The sequence below is a fragment of the Phalaenopsis equestris genome, unplaced genomic scaffold, assembly GCF_001263595.1.
Source record: "Phalaenopsis equestris unplaced genomic scaffold, ASM126359v1 Scaffold000152, whole genome shotgun sequence".
NCBI lineage: Eukaryota > Viridiplantae > Streptophyta > Magnoliopsida > Asparagales > Orchidaceae > Phalaenopsis > Phalaenopsis equestris.
Window position 1 is genome coordinate 43,950 of NW_018164594.1, and position 19,800 is coordinate 63,749.

Consider the following 19,800-nt stretch of genomic DNA (forward strand, 5'->3'; position numbering starts at 1 on the left):
GAAACATAAGACCGTATAGACATGCTTATTCCTCTAAACATTTACTACATCCCTGTGGCCACTGTCACCGTAGAAATAATGTTGTCTAACCACCACCGACATGTTTAGGCGATTATTTTCTTTTCATTGACATCCATGAAAAAAAACCCGATCAGAAGTCCAATAAGTACCTAAGACACCTCAAAGTGTAAATTTAGATTATTTATTTTCAGTCGAACAAATAACATCACCCAAAAGTATGAGGCAACTAATGCGTCATCAAGAAGTTTTATCATTTGGAATCTCAAGGCAATTTTCCAAGTAAGAAACATTCCAATTCAAATTAAAGATCATCCAGGGCTCTGATTTCAGCAAATTTATGGTCAAACTAACTGTCTTGACAAGATGAACCGAAGGATACCACAATTAGTCGGACTCAAGTACAATTAAGTCTAAATCAAGACATTAATGTTTATTTATAGACTTTAGATCACCACTTGAATGTGCAAATGAACTTCAAATTTGACATACTTACAGTCCAATTGAGCACTTGACGAGAGGAATCCAATGAGTCTAAGCTCCTTAAATTCTGAGATAATTAAGGTCCTTAAAGTATCAAAAAATCTCTATGATAAGAAGGGATCAATATAAGTTGTCTGATAGGGTGCTCCGGGAAGTTATTCACCAAAGGACACAATAGACTGAAGACCCAACAATTACTTCTGGCCTCCGTAACCACCACACAACCCTTACCATCAGTCGTCAACCACCTGAGACCACCACCAACCACTCGTGCTCACCATCATCAATAACTCTATTGTGCAACAACATGTTCTTGAATTATGTGCAATGAAATATCATGAATATGATGTAACAAAGTATACAAATACGGTGTAACGTATAAAGTCGCATTACAAATTCGGTGATAACTTTCAATGAATACATACAATAACTGTACTCAGAATACAATGACTTTCTTCGGACCCCAAAAATATTTTTCTTACATTATACACGTACAGCTATTGCACTTGGTGTAGCATTGTAAAGTTTCTTTTATATTTGCAAGGCAAGTGTATATCTTTGTAACTGCATACTTAAATTAATTTTTTGTTTTTTACTGGGCTACGCCCCCATGTTTTTTTCCCTTTCCTGGTTTTTCCATACAAAGAGTTGTGGTATCTTCACGTGTTAGTTTATTATCAGTGTGTGTTTGTTTGTGTTGGATATTCATAAAATACCATAATGTTAAACTATCACTTTATTGTTGTGAGTCTTCTGAAATAAATGTTCCCATTCAATTTTTATTTATTTTTTTGGGGCGTAATTACATACAAACCACTCGAAAATTGCTATTTACAAATCAACCACCCTCTTTCATCTGTTTTTAAAATTCACTCAACCATCAAAATTCATGGTCCATATTTTTTCATTTTTATAAAAAATTTTTAATATTTTGATTGTGGCACGTGTAAATATATTGATCTGGTAGTTCAAAATATTTACCTGATTAGTTAATTTATAAATATCAATATCTGGTGATTTGTATATAATTATCTTCTTTTCTTTTTCTATTCTCCTTCTTCCATTTCTTTAGCTTGGAACTGCTCAGATTGCTCCAACAAGGAGTACACATCAACAATTGATGAAGAAGTATTATACTTAATTTAAAATAAATTTAAAAACGTTGCAATTTATTTTAATAAGAATTGGTCCAAGTATTTTAACAGTTTCGTTTCACTTTCAGCCATTTGATCATCCTATTGAGGAACTTCAAGCTTATCAAAGCAACAAAGCAACAAAAAGATAATTTAACAGTAGCCAAAATAATTTATATTTTACACAAACTAATGGTTTAGTTAATGAGTTAATGAATTAGTTATATATCTATCTAATTAATTAGCATATTACTATTGTTAATAATTACATCCAAGCAAAGTAGACCATACCATAGATATTAATTTATTCTTTATAAGATTAATTATCATAAAATATAAATTTTATCTGATTTATCAATAAATTTATCATCATAATTATTCATTGTTTTCTTATTAGAATTCACTAATATTTCATTGACCTGATTAAGTTTTTGAATAAAGTGGCCTTAATAATTAATTAATCGTATTTTAAAAATGTGATCAGCATGTTTTCATTTATGTTTGAGCACTGATACATAAGCATCCAGATACTGCTCATCCATCTCAAAAATATAAGAAAAATAAAAATAAGAAAATAATCCTTCACCAGCTATAACATTAAAACATATTAAACGTTTCTAAACATTATTACAAAAAGATGTGACTAATTCTAAATCAATAACCAAATTATAATTTATGGAAATAAACTAACATTTGAGCAAAATCTAATTGCAAATTACGTGAAAGTATTTCATACGGAGTACGTATGCAGCTCTACGTGTGAACTCCAGTAATATGCCGACATCTGTGTTATATTGGGCCCAACTAAAAAAAAATTAAAGCGGAACTGTGGAGTTTATTATTGGAGTCTGCACGTATAGCTGCGTAAGTACTCCGTATGGAATAATTTCTCGCAAATTACGCCATCGAATACACTAAGTCCTTGAATTCAAGACCATTTGGTTTACAGTTAAAAGCTCTCAATCTAATGTATGCCTTTCAAATCTTTGCTTTTAACTTCAAGTCAGCAGAACAAAGCTACAACAATCTTCATCTCAATCTGCCACACTCTGCCGTTCATCCAACTGCGTCCATTCTGCAGGCCACCACTCAGGCCTATAAGCCTTTACCCTCACATCTCTTCTATCTTTTATAGCCAGAGCTGATGGCTGCTTTAGAATTGCTTCTAATTTCAATAATCCCATTCCTCGGCTTCCCATAGCAGTATTGACTGTCCCAACCTTCCTGTTATTATCTTTATATACCACTTCGGAGCCTGCAGAAACCTGTTGAGCTAACTCTGCACATAATTTTACAAAAAAAGCAGATTGAAGGATGAAAATTTACATACAAGTAGCACACAATTTTTTTATGTATTTACATATTTCACAACTAAACCTTTATGATGGACCGAGTTAATAACCATACCGTGGCCAGCATCGTCAGTGAATATCAATGGAAGCAAGCGCTTGCGGATGACACCACGGTGATGCGTTCGAGCGACAAGCTCTTGGCCAACGTAGCACCCCTTGTTGAAGGAGATGGCATTCAACCCTTCCAGATTGTATTCAAGGGGTATAGCCTCACCTGATGGAAAAAGAAGGGGTATGTATACTATAATTGTTTAGTAGTTTATTTGTGCTTAAACTAAATATAATCAAACATAGCAATGTTGAGTGGTTCACATTATTTTTGTGTTGTGTAGTTGCATTATATATATATATATCACATCACACACAGTAATGTTGAGTGGTTCACATTCTTATCGTGTTGTGTAATTGCGTTTCCAAAGAGGTCATAACTTGAATAGAAATATTAATCTTCTCAAATCAAAGTAATACAATACCAAACATCTCACATGAATACATAAAGGATATGCACATATAAATTGAGAGATTGGTGATCTCTTCCAAATCATATATTTAAGAGCTAGGAAATCCCTCTCAAACCGTAAACTCAACCACTATCTCATGCATAACCCTAAACATATTAGTCTTATTTATACTAAATGATAATAAACAACAAAAGACTAAATTGTCCTTGGACTAATAAAGACAAAATTGCTCTTAGGCACTGGCGTAACGTCTTGATTCAATTTGGCCTTTCTTTTTCTCTTAAAGCTTTAATACTTGAGAGGGAAAAATTCTCGCTCTTTTTCATTTAATATATAGTATAATATGCATTGCACAAAATATTAAAATGACTAATGTTGAAAAGACATAAGATGACTTGAATAACATAGGCATTTGTGAAAATACTTCAAAGCTATATGTCCTAAGCACCAAGGCTGTCTGGCACCATCACGCATCATTTCATATATATAATGACTCAATTATCACAATATGAAACAAACATAAATTGAGCTCAAGCAATTAGAATGATAAATAAATTGAGCTCGCTCATCTTCGAGTTCAAATTTTATAGATAAGCTCAATTTTGAACACAATCCTACCCAAATCGGCTCAGTTCGTTTGTAGTCCTATCTATAATGTAAGTGCTTAGCATCATCGTTTTCTTCTTTCACTTGTTTAATGTGCTCTACAAATGATGCAATTTCATCATAATGACAAAGCACACACTAGTAAACTTGCACCGAGAACTCGTAGTTTAACACTTCACTAAGGAATGAAAACTTTATACATTTGGTTGCTTGGGAAATTAGGCCTTCCAAATAAAGGGGAAAGAACTTCTATTTATAGTACTCCCTCAAGACCTAGAAAACTTTCTAGATATTAATAGAATATTTTAGTTTCTAAATGATTTTACATCATTCCTACACACATTATTCTAGAACTTTCCAGACTACTAGAGTTTCTCTTTAAGCTTTCCCCTTTAAACATTCTTTGGAATGTGGTGGAATCTTCAGGAGTCTAAGGTAGAACTGTAATCGAGCCGAGTCGAGTCAAGTGTCATAGTCTAAACTTGGTTTGGTCGAATCACAAGTTGTTCAAGTTCAGTTCAAGGTTGAGATAAGCCTCAAAAATAAATTTATACTTGGCTTGCTTAAAATTTTTAATGTCCACACTTGATTTGTATTTAGCTTGTTTATATTAATTAAAAAACTAAAAATTCAAATGAGTGCTTGATTTTTTATATAAAATTAAACATATGATTTGTACATAAATTTTCATATAAATTAGTAAACAAGCTAAAAATTTAAACGAGTATTTGATTTTTATATAAAGTTATTAACAAATGATCATGCAAATCAAAATAAATAAGCAATTGAAAAGATTTTAATTAGCATCTAACTAGTTAACGCCAAGTAAATAAAATAATATATAAGTTTTTTTTTGCAATAAATTACATGAATAAGTACTATAGAACTAGTTTATTAAAATTAAAAAATAAAATAATAAAATAAACTTTCTTTGAATTTGTGTATTGATATTAAATTATGATGTAATTATTAAATATATTATAAAATAAGTTTTAATTAATATAATTTTATTTAAATAATATTTCATATAAATATAGAAAATTTAACAAATTACTCGTTGAACAACAAACAAATTTATTTATGAGCATTAACTAATGAATTGAACTATGTTCAAATAGTTTTTAAAAAATATTCAAAGTTATTTACTAATTTGAACAAACATGATGGAGTATTAAATGAGTTGAGTTCGAGTTATTCATCAAGTGCAGTGGTTCATTTACAACCCTAGTCTTAGGTTGATCTCCTTCTTTCTGGTCTTCTGTAAAATCTTTTTTTCCCATGGTTGAAGGGATATGGCTAACCCTCTTGAGATGGCGGTGTATGACAATACGCTATACAACAAAAGAATTTCAACTAATGCAAAAACAAAGAAAAAGAGAGCATAAAAGGAAAAATAGAGAGACTATAAAACCACTCTACTTACATAAGAACTAATAATAACTAATTTCCCTTAACATAAAAAAACCACCCATATCAGGCTCCACGGCTAAGGATATTTAGATTAAAGAAAAGTTTCATAACATCATCCCCATAAACTAAAGTTTACACACCTAACAGCCAAATAAGAAAATACAAGCGACAGCTACCAAATGATTTAATATATTTGTATTTTGATCTTCAATCTTACATATACCAACTCAATAATATTTTTTAACATATATCGCACATGAATGTGCTTGCCCCTTCGATGATTTTTTTTATATTTTTCCTATTTATTCATATAACTCTTAAAATTTTCTATCCACTATTTTTTATGTAACATTTAAAAATCCACTTCTCATCAAACTATATCACCTTCGTTTATTCAACCAATAAGCTAAAGAAGCACTGCCTCCTATTTTCCTCCAGGCCGACAAGTCGCTCGTAGCCTTCATCTTGCTCCCAATGAGTTCTACTCATCCAGGTAAGTCCTTTCAACCCGTCTGAAGCCCGCAAGTCGCAGCACCCATCATTAATTAATATAATGAAACAAGTTAGCATGAAAATAACTAATTTAATGATATAATTATAAAACTTATGCTCATATGATTTTTTGTAACATAATTAATCAATTTTAGGATGATTAAATGTTCATACATTTGTACTAATTATTGTAGTTTATGCAAATGCTAAATAACAATGTAATAGAACAATAGACAATAAATCCAAATAAACTCTCAAAAATCATAAATAAATATAGAAAAAATAGAAAACTATATTGAAAAAAATTTTACTCAAAATATAAATTAACTTCACTTATATCCATCAACTTTGAGGCCTTTGATAACTCCTACTAAAACAATTTATAATAAGGGGCTTTATGATTTGCAGAAAAAAGAATACAATTGACGTGTGGGCACCTCTATCCGTGCAGGGGTGGCAAGTTCCTCACACCGACCGGCTCGATGCAGTTGGGAGAAGGACCGAGCAGCTTTTCATTGTGTTAGTTCCCTCCTATTTGGAGTGGGGCCTACTCACATTTACCCTAGGTCTATATATAAGTTATTTGTTGTGTGTTAAGACAGCTTTTTTACTTCTATTTTTCTATCATCAACATACTTATCCCTTGCTAGGGATGAATCGGAGGACAAGTGTTTCAGATGTATCCTGCCCATGGTGATGATTATCTCCTCGCATTCCTATCTTGCCCGCTCCCCCTATTTGTTGTCGCAACCTCCAGCGAAACACCTATCTGCTCTCGCCCCTTCCAAACCTCTGTCACTTGTCATCAACCCCCTTCCTTCCCTCATGCTTGTCTGTTGCTGCCCTCAAAATCCACTTGCTGCTTGTCGCCGCCCTCACAATCCAACTGTTGCTTGCTACCATCCCTACCAATCCCCTTGTCGCTTGCTTCCTCCTCTACCAAATCCTCCCTTACTTGTTGTCCAATTGCAGGGCAATCTTCTGCTCACTGTCGCTAGATCACCCTACCACCTGCAACTCTCCATTTCCACTACCTTGACACGCAGCCCACCACCTTCGAAAATCGCCTAGGGGTATTTGTGATTGTGTTGTTTTTCTATTTCCAAGTGTCTTTGTTTCTAATAGTTATTTTGAATTTTAGTAATAATATTATCTGTTCATCATGGTTTGAGTTAACTCCGGTGTCATTTGGTATCAGAGCTAGTCTAACCCTAGTTTTCTCCCCTATAACTTCAAAAAAAATTTTGTTCCCCAATTTCACTAGCCTCTTCCACTCCCACATAACCAAACTCTGATCAAGCCACCAAGGAGAAACATGTCGGAACTTACTCGGGAAGAGATATAGCGAGAAATTCGTCGACTTCAGCGAAGGCTTGCGGAGATTGATGATGGGACCCTGGAGAATTTACATTAATCGAGATGTAGAGAGTCGAAGAGGAGATGAGAATGAGAACCCCTTCCATAAGGAAGATTCAATGATGAATATAACCAGCCCCAAAGCTTCAGAATTCATTAACAGAGAAGGACGAAAGAGAAGCCGGCATTTGAAGGACATAGAATTTCGAAGTGGAAGTGGATCTACTGGAATTCGAAGGAGGGATGGCTCTAAATGATTTCATCAAATGGTTACAGTCAATTAAGAATATCTTCAAGTAAAAAAGGTGCCAAAAGATATAAGAGTGAAGCTCATAGCCATCAAATTACTTCTTTGTGGTGGGAAAATTTATAGAGGCAGAGAAAGAGAGAAGTGACAAGATTACAAGATGGAAGAGAACAGAAGGAAGGAGATACAGAAGAAACACTTACCTCCTCACTACCATCAGAATAAGTTTTGGAGACTCCATCACCTACAACATAGAGACCTATCAATGGAGGAGTTCATGGCACAGCTTGAGCAAGTTCAGATGAAATGTGAACCGGTCTAATCAGAGGAACATATAATAGCCAGATATTTGGGTGGCCTGAAGCTAGCTATCAGTAACATGATTCAACTGTAGCCCTATTGGTCACAGGGAGATGTCCAGACATTAACCTTGAAGGTGAAGTGAAAAGAAACAAAGTAGACGACCACCCTCATTCAGACAACATACAACTGCAGCTTCCAACAAGGGTACATGTAGAGGAGTTGGGAAGATTGGACAGGGAAGTGAAAGGCAAATCTGAGTGGAAAGAATCCCAAAAAAAGAAAAACGCCTAGTACAATGCTTGTCAGGTGATGTATTAGATGTCACGGATATGGATGACCTCCAACTGTCTTACAAGTTGCATTGTTTCTTTCACTGAGCAGGGTGTCATTGAGGAAGTGAGTGAGGAGGAAGCAAAGGGTCAGAAGGAGGAACTTCAACTCCAGAGAGAAGAGAGAGAAATGCTAGTAGTAAAAAGGGTCCTACGGACTAAACCAGAGAAGGATTATTCATGGTTAAGACATAAAATTTTTCGTAATAAGTGTACCGTGGAAGGAAAAGTCTGCAGCCTGATTATTGATGATGGGAGTTGTGAGAAAGTAGTATCCACTCTGATGGTAAAAAACTGGAGTTGGCCATGCAGAAGCATCCTCAATCCTACTACCTTACCTGTTTGGAAAGGACAAATGAGATGCGTGAGGATCAACGGTGCTTGATTGAGTTTTCTATTGGAGGTCAGCTGCATGAGCCGATATGGTGCAATGTGGTGCCAATGAATGTTTGTCATATTTTGTTGGGGAGGACATGACAGTTCAATCGCAAGGCCCAGCAAGACAGTTCAAGAACACTTATTCATTCAAGAATAATGGAAGAAGCATAGTACTTTTGCCATCAAAGATGCGAGAGGAGTAGACATCATAGAGGAAGCGGTGGTCCCACAAGCCACCTTTATGAAGTCGGTACGAGAGGCTCCAGTGGCTATGGCTTTAGTCATGTTAAAGAGAACTAAGGAGGGGGTTGAGATACCATACAAACACTGCTATTTTGTTTTCAGAATATGATAACTGACAACTTTCCAGAGAGATTACCACAATTAAGGGACATTTAGCATGCCATAGATCTCATCCTCGAATCAATGTTGCCAAACAGGTCTGTCTGCATATTAAGACCTGCATAGAATGAGGAATTACACTTACAAGTATAAGGTCTCGTTACGAGAGGTTTATTCAGAAAGAATACCAACCCGTGTGTGGTCCCTGCCTTGATGGTGGCTAAGGATGGAACAAGGGGGATGTGCATGATAATTGAATCATCAACAAGATCACCATCAAATACAAGTTCCTCATACCTTGCATGGATGACCCTTTAGATTAGTTGCATGGCGCCATTGTCTTTTCCAAGATAAAATTACACTGTGGATATCACCAGATCAAGATAAGACCAGGGGACGAGTTGAAGACTACTTTCAAAACCCGAGATGGACTATATGAGTGGATGTTCCACCTTCCAGGCTGTCTAATGCACCAAACACTTTCATGAGGTTGATCAATCAAGTAATTCAGACTCGCATACAGAAGTTTGTAGTAGTATACTTTGATGATATTCTTACATACAACAGATCTGAGGAGGAGCACTTGCAACACCTGAGAACGGTATTCGTGACTTTGCGACCAAAGAAACTATATGCCCAGCCAAATAAGTGTCACTTCCTGCAGCACATGTATGTTTTTTGGGTTAAATTATTTCTGGTGTAGGCATTCAGATGAATCTTGCAATGGTCGAGACCATCGTAAGTTGGACGCCCCAAAAGTCTTTTATCAAGTTGAGACAGTTTTTGAGATTGGCTTCAACCTATAGGCGATACATCAAGAGTTTCAATACCAACATAGCTCCCCTCAATAAATTTTTAAAAAAGTGAAGTCCCAATGTACGGATGCAACTCAGTCCAATTTTGATACCCTGAAGAAGGTGACTCAGGCACAAGTATTGGTATTACCAGACTTCAATTAGTTGTTCGAGGGGGAGTGTAACGCCTCAAATATGAGGATCAAAGGAGTATTGAGCAATGGTCAACCCATAACCTTCTTCAATGAAAAGTTGAATGAGTCCAGAAAAAAATATTCTACGTACGACAGAGTTCTATGCGATTAGGAGAGCTCTTAATCACCGGGGTCACTACTTGCTATCGACCGAGTTCACCTTATTTACCGATCATGGGGCTTCAAGGTTCTTGAACAACCAGAACAAATTGAAGGTTCGATATGCGTCCTGGTTGGAGTTCTTGAAATCGTTCCAGTTCGTGTTTAAGCACGGGATAAAAAGCCAGAATTGAGTAGGAGCTGCACAGAGCCACTATCATTTGATCACTTTTATGCAAACTCGATCGTAGGATTTGATGTAGTGAAGAAGTTGTACACAACAGACGAAGATTTTAGAAAGATTTAGGAGCAGTATCAGGAGAAGCCTACCAAACAGTATCACAAAGCTGATGGTTATATGTTCCACCAGAATAGACTGTGTATTCCTTGGTGTTTCTTGAGAGAGTCCATTATTCAGGAAAGTCACAACAAAGGACCTACAGTACAATTTGACAGAAATAAGACACTTGCACTCATGTGAAACCACTTCTTTTAGCTCCAACTGACCAGAGATGTGGAGTGGCACATCAAGCAATGCAGAATTTGTCATTTGGCCAAAACCAAGAGGCTAAATACAAAAGTATACACTCCATTACAAGTACCGAAGGCCCCGTAAGTGGATGTTAGCATGAATTTTGTGATGATTCTTATGAGGACACAACAAAACAAGGATTTGTGGTGGTTGTGGTGAATAGATTCTTGAAGATGGTGCACTACCTTGCTATCAGACAATAGATGCACTAATGTAGCTGGCTTGTACTTCAGTGAAGTAGTGAGACTGCACGGGATATCGAAGATCATGGCTTCCAACAGAGATGTCAAGTTTTTGAGTCACTTCTGAGTTCTATGGGGGAAGCTTGACACTAAGCTTCAATTCAGCTCAGCAACTCATCCATAGATGAAGGTGGTGAACAGAAGTCTGAGGAGCCTTCTACGGTGCTTTGCGGGAAAAAAAAAAAATAAAGCAATGAGATCTAATTCTAGCACAAGCTAAATTTTGCTTACAACATATCCGTGAGTCTGACCACAAGGTATACTCCCATTTGAGATCGTGTATGGGAGCAACCCCCTCACTTTAGTTGACTTGGAACCACTCCTTTTGACATTAGAGATTAGTGAGGATACTAAGAAGAGAGTGCAAGAGCTTCAGAGGTTACACAAAGAGGTGGGAAAGGAGATCACCAAGCAGAATCGAAAGTACCAGGCCCAAGCAAATAAAACTAGAAAACGATGGCTTTCCAAGAAGAGGATGTCATCTGGATCAGATTGAAAAAAGAAAGGTTTCCAGTGGGATCCTTCGGGAAGATCAAGTCCAGGGTAGATGATCCTTTCAGGATTCTCAAAAGGCTGAATAACAATGCCTACAAGATCAAACTACTAAGAGCTTAACCCCTATCACTTGTCGTTGACTCCCTTCCAACCCTGCTGCTTGCTTGTTCCCACCCTCCCAATCTACTTGTTGGTTGCTGCCACCCCTGTCAATTCCCTTGTCGCTTGTTGCCGCCCCTACCAACCATACCCTTCTTAACCCTATCCTTCTTGTCCAGCCACAAGGCATTCTTCCCCCTGCTACTACTAGATAAACCTACCACCTACAGCTCTCCAAGTCCACTATCCCATTACAACCCGCCACCTTCGAACCTCGCCGTAGGGGGTATTTGTGTTTTTGTCATCATTTTTCAATTTCCAAGTGTCTTTGTTGATTTCCAAGTGTCTTTGTTTGAAATAGACCTTTCAAATTTCAACAATAAAAATATCCTTCCGTTGTGGTTTGAGTTAACCCTGGTATCAGCAACGTAAAATGAAAGTATAATAAAAGTATTATATTATAATCTTAATACTTCAGATTGTTTGATTTAGTATAAAATAAATTCAAGACTATATTTTCTTATTTTGTTCAATGAAAAATGAAATCAATGTAAAGATTGTCAATGGCGGCAACGACAACGATAATAAAGGGGGGAGGCTGTGGAGAGGGGTGACAGCCGGCGATGGAGAGGGACGATGATTGTAGTGGAAGGAGGCAACAATTAGCAGTAGTCAGCGGTGTAGTAACAGGTGGCGGTGGAGGTGAGCGACAGCCAATGGGCTGAGGCCAACAATGGGGCAACCACTGGTAGTACCAACAAGAGCTGCAATATATAGTGTATTTGACAATCACCAAAATCTAGTGACTTCTAAATACATCAGTTATAAAGTGCAAGATTAATTCAAAATTAACCAAAATTTTATAACATATTCCATTTATTATTCAACAAAAACGCCAAAATCTTAAAAAACCTTACATTCCATTTACTTTACATTACAAACACACCAAACCAGCAACCCGTAGAAAATTTCTTAATAAAATCACTAGACAATCACATGACATCCTTAAGCATGTTGATTTCGTCCACTTTAGCTCATCTAATTACAAAAGCAGCCAAGATAGTCAAGTGAACTCAGTTATCATCCAGATGGTTCCTATGAAATAGTACCTAAAAGGAAATGCTTAACCAATAATTAAGAAGCACCACAAAATTTGCTATCATCAATAATGGTTCAAACATTACTCACGTGAGCTCAAGACATCAACATAGATACCCATCATTCATGAAAAGTTTGTTGACCATAAAATAAGGGCAGCATTCTTTTTTGAAGTACTAAACTGAAAGCATTAAAAAAAACTCTTTTACTACCCTTCCTAAAGTTTCTATCATAGATACACGTCCTCCTTCCCTTCTTTATGTTCGATTTTGTTCTACTTCTTTCACTGTAATAATAGCATTTCAACCAAAATCACTAAAGAAATCTTGCTACGTGCTTCTAGAGTACACTCAGATGTCATGTACCCAAGCAAAGAATAAAATATGGTGGAAAATTAATGGAAATTATATGATGTATAACTTTATTATATATAAGTAAAGCAGAGATTTAATTTGATTGGAAACTATATGCATGAAAAGTAACAAGCATACACTTTGGAATTTCAGTTGATCCTTCCGGAACTCCTTTCTCTATTCTCCATAAGAGGTAATGTTTTTCATCAGCTTCCTTGTCAGCCTCAACCAGTGGCGCTAAACAAAAAGGAGAACAAATTATCAAAAGAATAAATAAATAAATAAAACACAATCTCTTTGAAATAATCTTAGGTCATAAGTCTTACGAATTGTATTGGTTGGAAAAATTCCTCGAAAACCTAAACATTCGAGCCGAGGATCTCTGTACCATTGCCAACCCTCATCATTTCCATGAGCAGACGACATGCCAGATTGATCAACACCACCTCCCCATCCAACCGAAGCTGCCTCTGGCTCCTGAATCGGTTCAATTTCAGAATGCTTTCCTCCAAACCGTTGCCAACAATATAACTCTTCACTCACATCCTCAATATCAACTCTGGACCTTAACTTGTATCTACAATAACAATAAAGCAACTATAAGAATGATCACTCTCTATTTGGAAAACTGTAAAAACAAGAGAATGCCAATATAACTTTTGTAAAACAATTGGGCCATAATTCTTGTAATCATTTTTTTGTTAGTTAATTTATGAAATAATTGATGTATGCTAATTCTACGTTTACTTGATGTTTCTATCTCCAACAATTACAGTTATACAGCTTCAAATTCTTCAAAAGACTTTCGGATGAGAAGTTAGATTCCTAGTCCCAATAATTACATTATAAAGATAGAAATATGTTTTAATTGAATATAAATTATTGAAATTTCAATTTAGAATTTGTTAATCTTGGTCTCCGACATTGATATTAATCTACAAAATTATGAGATAAAAAATTAACCAGTTGATTTTATATTTTTTTGATACTCTAAAAACTTTAGGATATTCTCAATTAGTTATAATATTTATTTTTATTTAAAAAAAAGTGTTGGCATCATACCTAGCAAGCAACTATAAAGGAACAACATATAAAAAAAATATGCCCAAATAGAAAGAAAACTATTGATTCTTTTATTCCAAGAAATAAAAGTGCAGCAAAAATTTTGATCAGAAAGAAATGAATTGCACATGAAAAAAAAAATCGAAATGAAGCTCGTCTAATTATTCGGAAAGAGAACAGTGTTAAAATGGTCCCCAACTCTTTGCAAGGGTGGGACATTTTAGTCCTAAAGTTTATAAAAATATCAATTTAGTCCCAGTCCTTTAATATGAATTAAAATAGTCCCTGCAGAAGACAATTTAACCCTTATTAAAAAATTCTAGGGAAGAAATTCACACTTTTATAAAATGTGTGCCCAAAATGACCCAATATAAATGGTCATGGAACTATTTTATCACTTAATTTGGAAAGGATGAATTGAAACCCTGATATTCGAAATACTACTAGAAGTTGATGCCTCCTCATTGATTCTTTCAACTCAAATAAAAAACAATAAAATTTATAATGTTAGTGCGGCTCTTCTAAAAGGAGAAATGGTCTAAACCAAATCTCACAACTCCATGCACTTAAATAATGAAACTATACAACAATAGAACAAGTGAGTCCCAAACAAAGAAAATTTGAGAAGTAATGAAGATAATCTAACTAAATCCTTGTTTGAATACTCATTTTAGTATGAGCCTTCTGTTAGTTAGGAGAATGGCACATCAGAGGCCTAAGTTTGATCTGCTAAACTAATGGATAAGTAATGGAAGGTCTAAATTAATGAATTGAAAAAAAAATTAAATAGTCAGATATATTCTTTGAGAAAACCTCTAAAAATTTTAAGAAACCTCACAAAGTTCTAATATTTATTTTTATTAAGAATAATGTTGTCCCCATTCCTAACAAGCAATTATAAAAGAACAACAAATTGAAAAATATGTCTGATAGGCCATCAAGTGGCTAAATGGTGTGACCTAAAGCTCAATGAATAAGAGCACAAGGTTAAAAACAAAAGGTACTTGACATTCGAATTCCTCCTCATTAATATTGTAGGTTAAGGAAATACATCAACTATGAAAATCTTATCATAGGAAAATATATTGTCCACAAAATCATAAGAACAAAGTTTGTCTAATTATCTAAAAGGATGGATTTCACCCACTAAATTAGAAAAAAATAGATGAAATTCGATAGCTCCCCAATGATTCTTTGAAAATCAATTAAATACACACAAAAATTATCATGGAAGTGTTGCTCTTTTAACAAGTGAAATTTTTTAGACCAAATTTGAACTCCATGCACTTAAATAGTGGAATTCAACAACACTATAGCATGCATATCTTGAAAAAGAGAAAACTTAGAAATAATGAAGATAATATAGCAAAATTCTTGTTCAAATATAAGAGATCATCAAGTATAGCAAAATTCTTGTTCAAATATAGCAAAATTCCTGGACCGGTCCAACTCTTATCAAGCTTCTGCTCCGGTAGTGGCAGCCAGTAAAGTAAGAGATCATGAAAGAACCTACCCTGAGGAATGAGCAACACTGCATATCTCGACGACGGAGAATAGAAAGGCAAATTAGTTGCCGACAAGTACGAGGCTGATGATGAAGAAAAGGATGAGTTCCAATCGCCGCCTTGGTCGATGCCGACAAGAGGGCGGATGTCGTTAGTGAGTAGGCCTTGTAGGAACCTGACAATGTCGAGGCCCCGAAATCGGATCACTGAACGTGAAGCGAGGCGACAAGCAAGAGGATTAGCTTCTACGAGGCGACTTTTCTGCTGCTGAGAGAAGAGTTTCATTTGGTTAAACCAGAGGAGGGAGGTTCGAGAGAAAAATAACCGACGGAGATGGTGTAATCGGAATAGGGGCATTCCAATTTCTCCTCATTTGGCTCCAAGTTCCTATCTTCCCGTATCGCAATACGCATCTGAAGATATATACTACCAAAAACTACACGCAGAGTAGCCATTCGCCAACGCATGACGACTGTGGAAAGACAAATTAAGCAGGCATGTCAACATTCGTGAGTATGAGGCTAATGCTATGCTAACTTGAAAAACATGCTCTTCTATGTTCACGATTATGGATATGAACATATCAAATATCATAAGATAAGTATACCTGATATATCTATTATTAAAGACAGGATATGAATATATGTCAAATACATCATCACAATAAAAATTATTAATATATGTACATCAAGAATGCATCATCACAAATCCCAAGAAGATCCAACGGCCCAAAAGACATGAAATGCATCAAATGAGGGTTCACTGACAGAAGATCAAATGCATCACTTATATGACCAGATGCAACTCCCATGAACTAGGGCTGGAGACCGACCGAGCGTTGACCACCTGAACCAAGAACTAAGGTCGATCGAGCCGAGCAAAGACATCGACCTACGTATCATCGCAACCCAACTCAAGGCAAGAATTCAATATTACAAGCAGTCTCCTGGACTCCTTTGAGGTTTCTCATCAGGGTCCAAGAATCGACAATAACATAACCCTAAAACTTCTCAAAGAACCCCATCATCAAAAAATGAGTAATCCATCAGATTACAGTGATTCACCCTCTGCTCGATAGCCTAGTTTCATTCTGTCGACATGAGCTCCTCATTCATGGATTAAGGATCAATAGTCAGACTAGCTTAGTTGATCAACAACATCAGGCCGACCAAAGCAGTCCTACAGATCTAAAGTCAGATAAGATCAACCGACCGGCTACGCCGACGCATAGGCGATCGAGCAAGCCTTACCAAACTGAAGCCTACCAAACTTAGTAGAATGAGTCTGAATGTAGCCGAGCCACAAGCTTGCATACATAAAATACCTAAATTAACCGTAACACCCCCATTAAAATACCTAAAATATTAAAAGGTTGCTCTCATGAGAGGAACAAGAAGTTCAAATTCCACATTAACAACAAAATCATGTCAGATGTCTCTCAAGATTCCTCAAATGAGTTCAAGTAGAAGAAATCTGTTGACTTCCTCTTTGAGGTTGATGGACGACATCTCCATGATTACTAAATATTGGTTTGTTGTTCTAGTGATCGGGTACTAGTGAGCCACTCAAACTCCTTCAATGTGAATGACATCGAGCTCCACAAATGGCAGAAGAGTGGTGCCTATCACAAAACTACAAACAAGTTTATTAGAAACAAATATGGCAACGCCTTGGGTCGATATTATCCCTATCTTTATCTCAAACATTGAGTTCAATCCACAAAAATGGGGTTAAGCAGCAAACTCAGTTGTGGGTGAAGTAACATCAACAGTCCCTTATTAGTAGAATTCATATTGCTAAATTGAGAGTTACTCAACCTATTGTGCTCATTGATTTTGCTTTCCCTCAATGTATAAGTCTCAACGAAAGCATCAAAAAAGTTGTTGATTTATAAATTTAATTTGAAGTGATAAATGTATGAGATTTTATTTAGGGAGGAGAGCAATGAACTCGAGTAATTTAAGACAGGGTGAGACCATAGTGAGATCAAGGGATACTCCCAAGAGGAAGAAAAAAAAAATGGAATTTTAATTAGGCATAACCCAGTGGTTGTTGTTGATTTACCTAGAAACAAGGATTAAAAATCTACTTAAATATGCAATTGAGCTCCTTTTGTATGTGATCAAACTCTAATCTTCTTTGCCCCAAGGGGGGTTTCCTTTATAAAAGGAGAGCTCACTTCCTTCTAGACAAACATCTAAGTAGAGCTTGGTTTTAGCAACAATGTTTCAGGCACACAAAGCATGAATTTTTTAATTTTGGTTCTTCTCTTATACCTTTTTAATATCTAAAAGTTTTCAAAATTATTCATAACTACATTTTTTTTTCCCAAATATTTCTAGCAAAGGGTGCTACTAAAATAGTAGGAACTCAACTCTTGCTCATTTCCGAGGGGTGACTATTTTCTATTCTAGTGTGGACTTATAACAATTTCAAATGTTTCACTGCATTAGGTCTGCTGAATTCTTAGTTATACATATTTGTACTGCTGAATTCTTATTTACATATTTCTAAAAGTAAAATCTAAACCAGCAGTCTTCCATTGAGGCTAAACGAACATTCTCCTACAATACCAAACTAACACTCTCCAATTATTAACCAGAGCTTTTGGAAAACTAAAGTTCTAAGAGTAGTTAGAATGTTGCTCGATTTGTAAAGCTTTATGTCCCAAATGCTTCATTCGAAATACAGGAAGATTGTAAAGATCAACAAATCAAATAAAGCAGCAAAAATTTCAAGAATAATAATAATAGCAGTGAAGAAACAGAAAGGATATTAATAAGGAAAGCAAAATATTAGGAAACTCATCAGCATTACCAAGCTTTTCTATATGATAAAAAACAATTTTTACCAGCTTAAGAAATTAAAAAAAATTAAACAGAATTAAAGCTAGAAACAAAGATCCTACTTTCTGAAGCAATCCAAAATTTCATCCAAGATGGAAGCATCCACATCCGCATGAAAAGTGAGGTCCTCCTCCTGTTCTCGCGGTCCCGGGCCGGTCCCACTCTTGTCAAACTTCTGCTCCGGTAGCGGCAGCCGGTAAAGGAAGAGATCAAGAAAGAACCGACCCTGAGGAGTGAGCAACGCCGCGTATCTCGGCGACGGAGAATGGAAAGACAAATTAGCCGTCGACAAGTAGGAGGCAGATGATGAAGAAAAGGATGAGTTCCGATCGCCGCCTTGGCCGATGTCCACAAGAGGGAGGACGTCGTTAGTGAGTAGGCCTTGTAAGAACTTGACGGTGTCGGGGCCCCGAAATCGTATCACTGAACGGGAAGCGAGGCGGCAGGCAAGAGGGCCAGCTTCTTCGAGGCGGCTTTCCTGCTGCTGAGTGAGGAGTCTCGTTTGGTTAAACCGGAGGAGGGAGGTTCGAGAGAAGAATAAGCGGCGGAGATGGGGCAATCGGAACAGGGGCATCCCCATTTCTCCTCTTTCGGCTCCGGCTTCCTATCTTCCACATTCCGATATGCATCTGGAGATATATACTCCCAACAACCAGACACCGAGTAGCCATTCGCCGACGCATGGCCGAGGAGTACCCATTCGCTGACGCATGTCGATTCCTTTCATTATTTTTATTTAAGTGAATTTCCTTAGTTTAGGTTTATTTAAGTTAATTTTATAATTTAATTGATAAATAGTTAAAAATTAATAAAAATATTATCAGATTTATTACACTTAAATTAATGATTTATTATTTAATCATTAGTTAATAAAAATAAATATAACTTCTTTATTCATTCAATAAATTTAAAAGTAATATTAATAATTTACTTAATAGCTAATTAATTATTCTTTTATATATATCCAACTTGTATTTAATAATTAATTCATTAAAAAATACTAATTGTTAATAAATTAATTAATTATATAATTATTAATTATCATATTTTGAAATAAAATATTATTGACTTTAAGAAGCTGGTTTGGCTATTTTGAAATGTTTTAAAAATTTGAATTAACAGCATTTAATAAATCCTATTACGATTTGTCGTTAAAGTCTAACAAATAAAACATTTTTTTAAATCTTAAAAAAATTGTCAAACAGTTTCACAGGATTTAATGGGATTTATTAAATACTTTTTCAAACAATTTTTAGGATTTAACTCTTTCAATATTTACTAAATCTGGATTTACAGAATTTACTAAATCTCACTAACTTCAATCTCATCTATTACCATATTGCCCCTTAAGCAGATGTGTGAGCATATGTGAGTATGAGGTTTTATGTAATGTTATGCTAACTTGTAATATGCTCTGTTGTGTTCCCGATTACGAATAGTAAGATGTGGAAGATATGAATGTAGATACATATATTTTTAAAATTATAAGACACAAATATATGTAATAATAATAATTACTAATATATATGCGTCAAGAATGTGTCATCACGAATCCCAAGAAGATCCCACAA

The 19,800-nt window shown here is 35.6% G+C and overlaps 1 protein-coding gene across 1 annotated transcript; it reads right to left on the bottom strand.

Moving 5' to 3' along the window:
- Positions 1 to 2,223: 2,223 nt before the first annotated feature.
- LOC110021940 (putative transferase At4g12130, mitochondrial) lies at positions 2,224 to 18,942 on the bottom strand. Its single transcript, XM_020720670.1, has 5 exons — positions 18,292 to 18,942; positions 13,143 to 13,393; positions 12,955 to 13,053; positions 3,042 to 3,200; positions 2,224 to 2,913 (listed from the first exon to the last, which is right to left on the bottom strand). The coding sequence occupies exons 1-5, from the start codon at positions 18,807 to 18,809 to the stop codon at positions 2,669 to 2,671; spliced, it is 1,272 nt and encodes a 423-aa protein (XP_020576329.1). The 5' UTR covers positions 18,810 to 18,942; the 3' UTR covers positions 2,224 to 2,668.
- Positions 18,943 to 19,800: the final 858 nt, after the last annotated feature.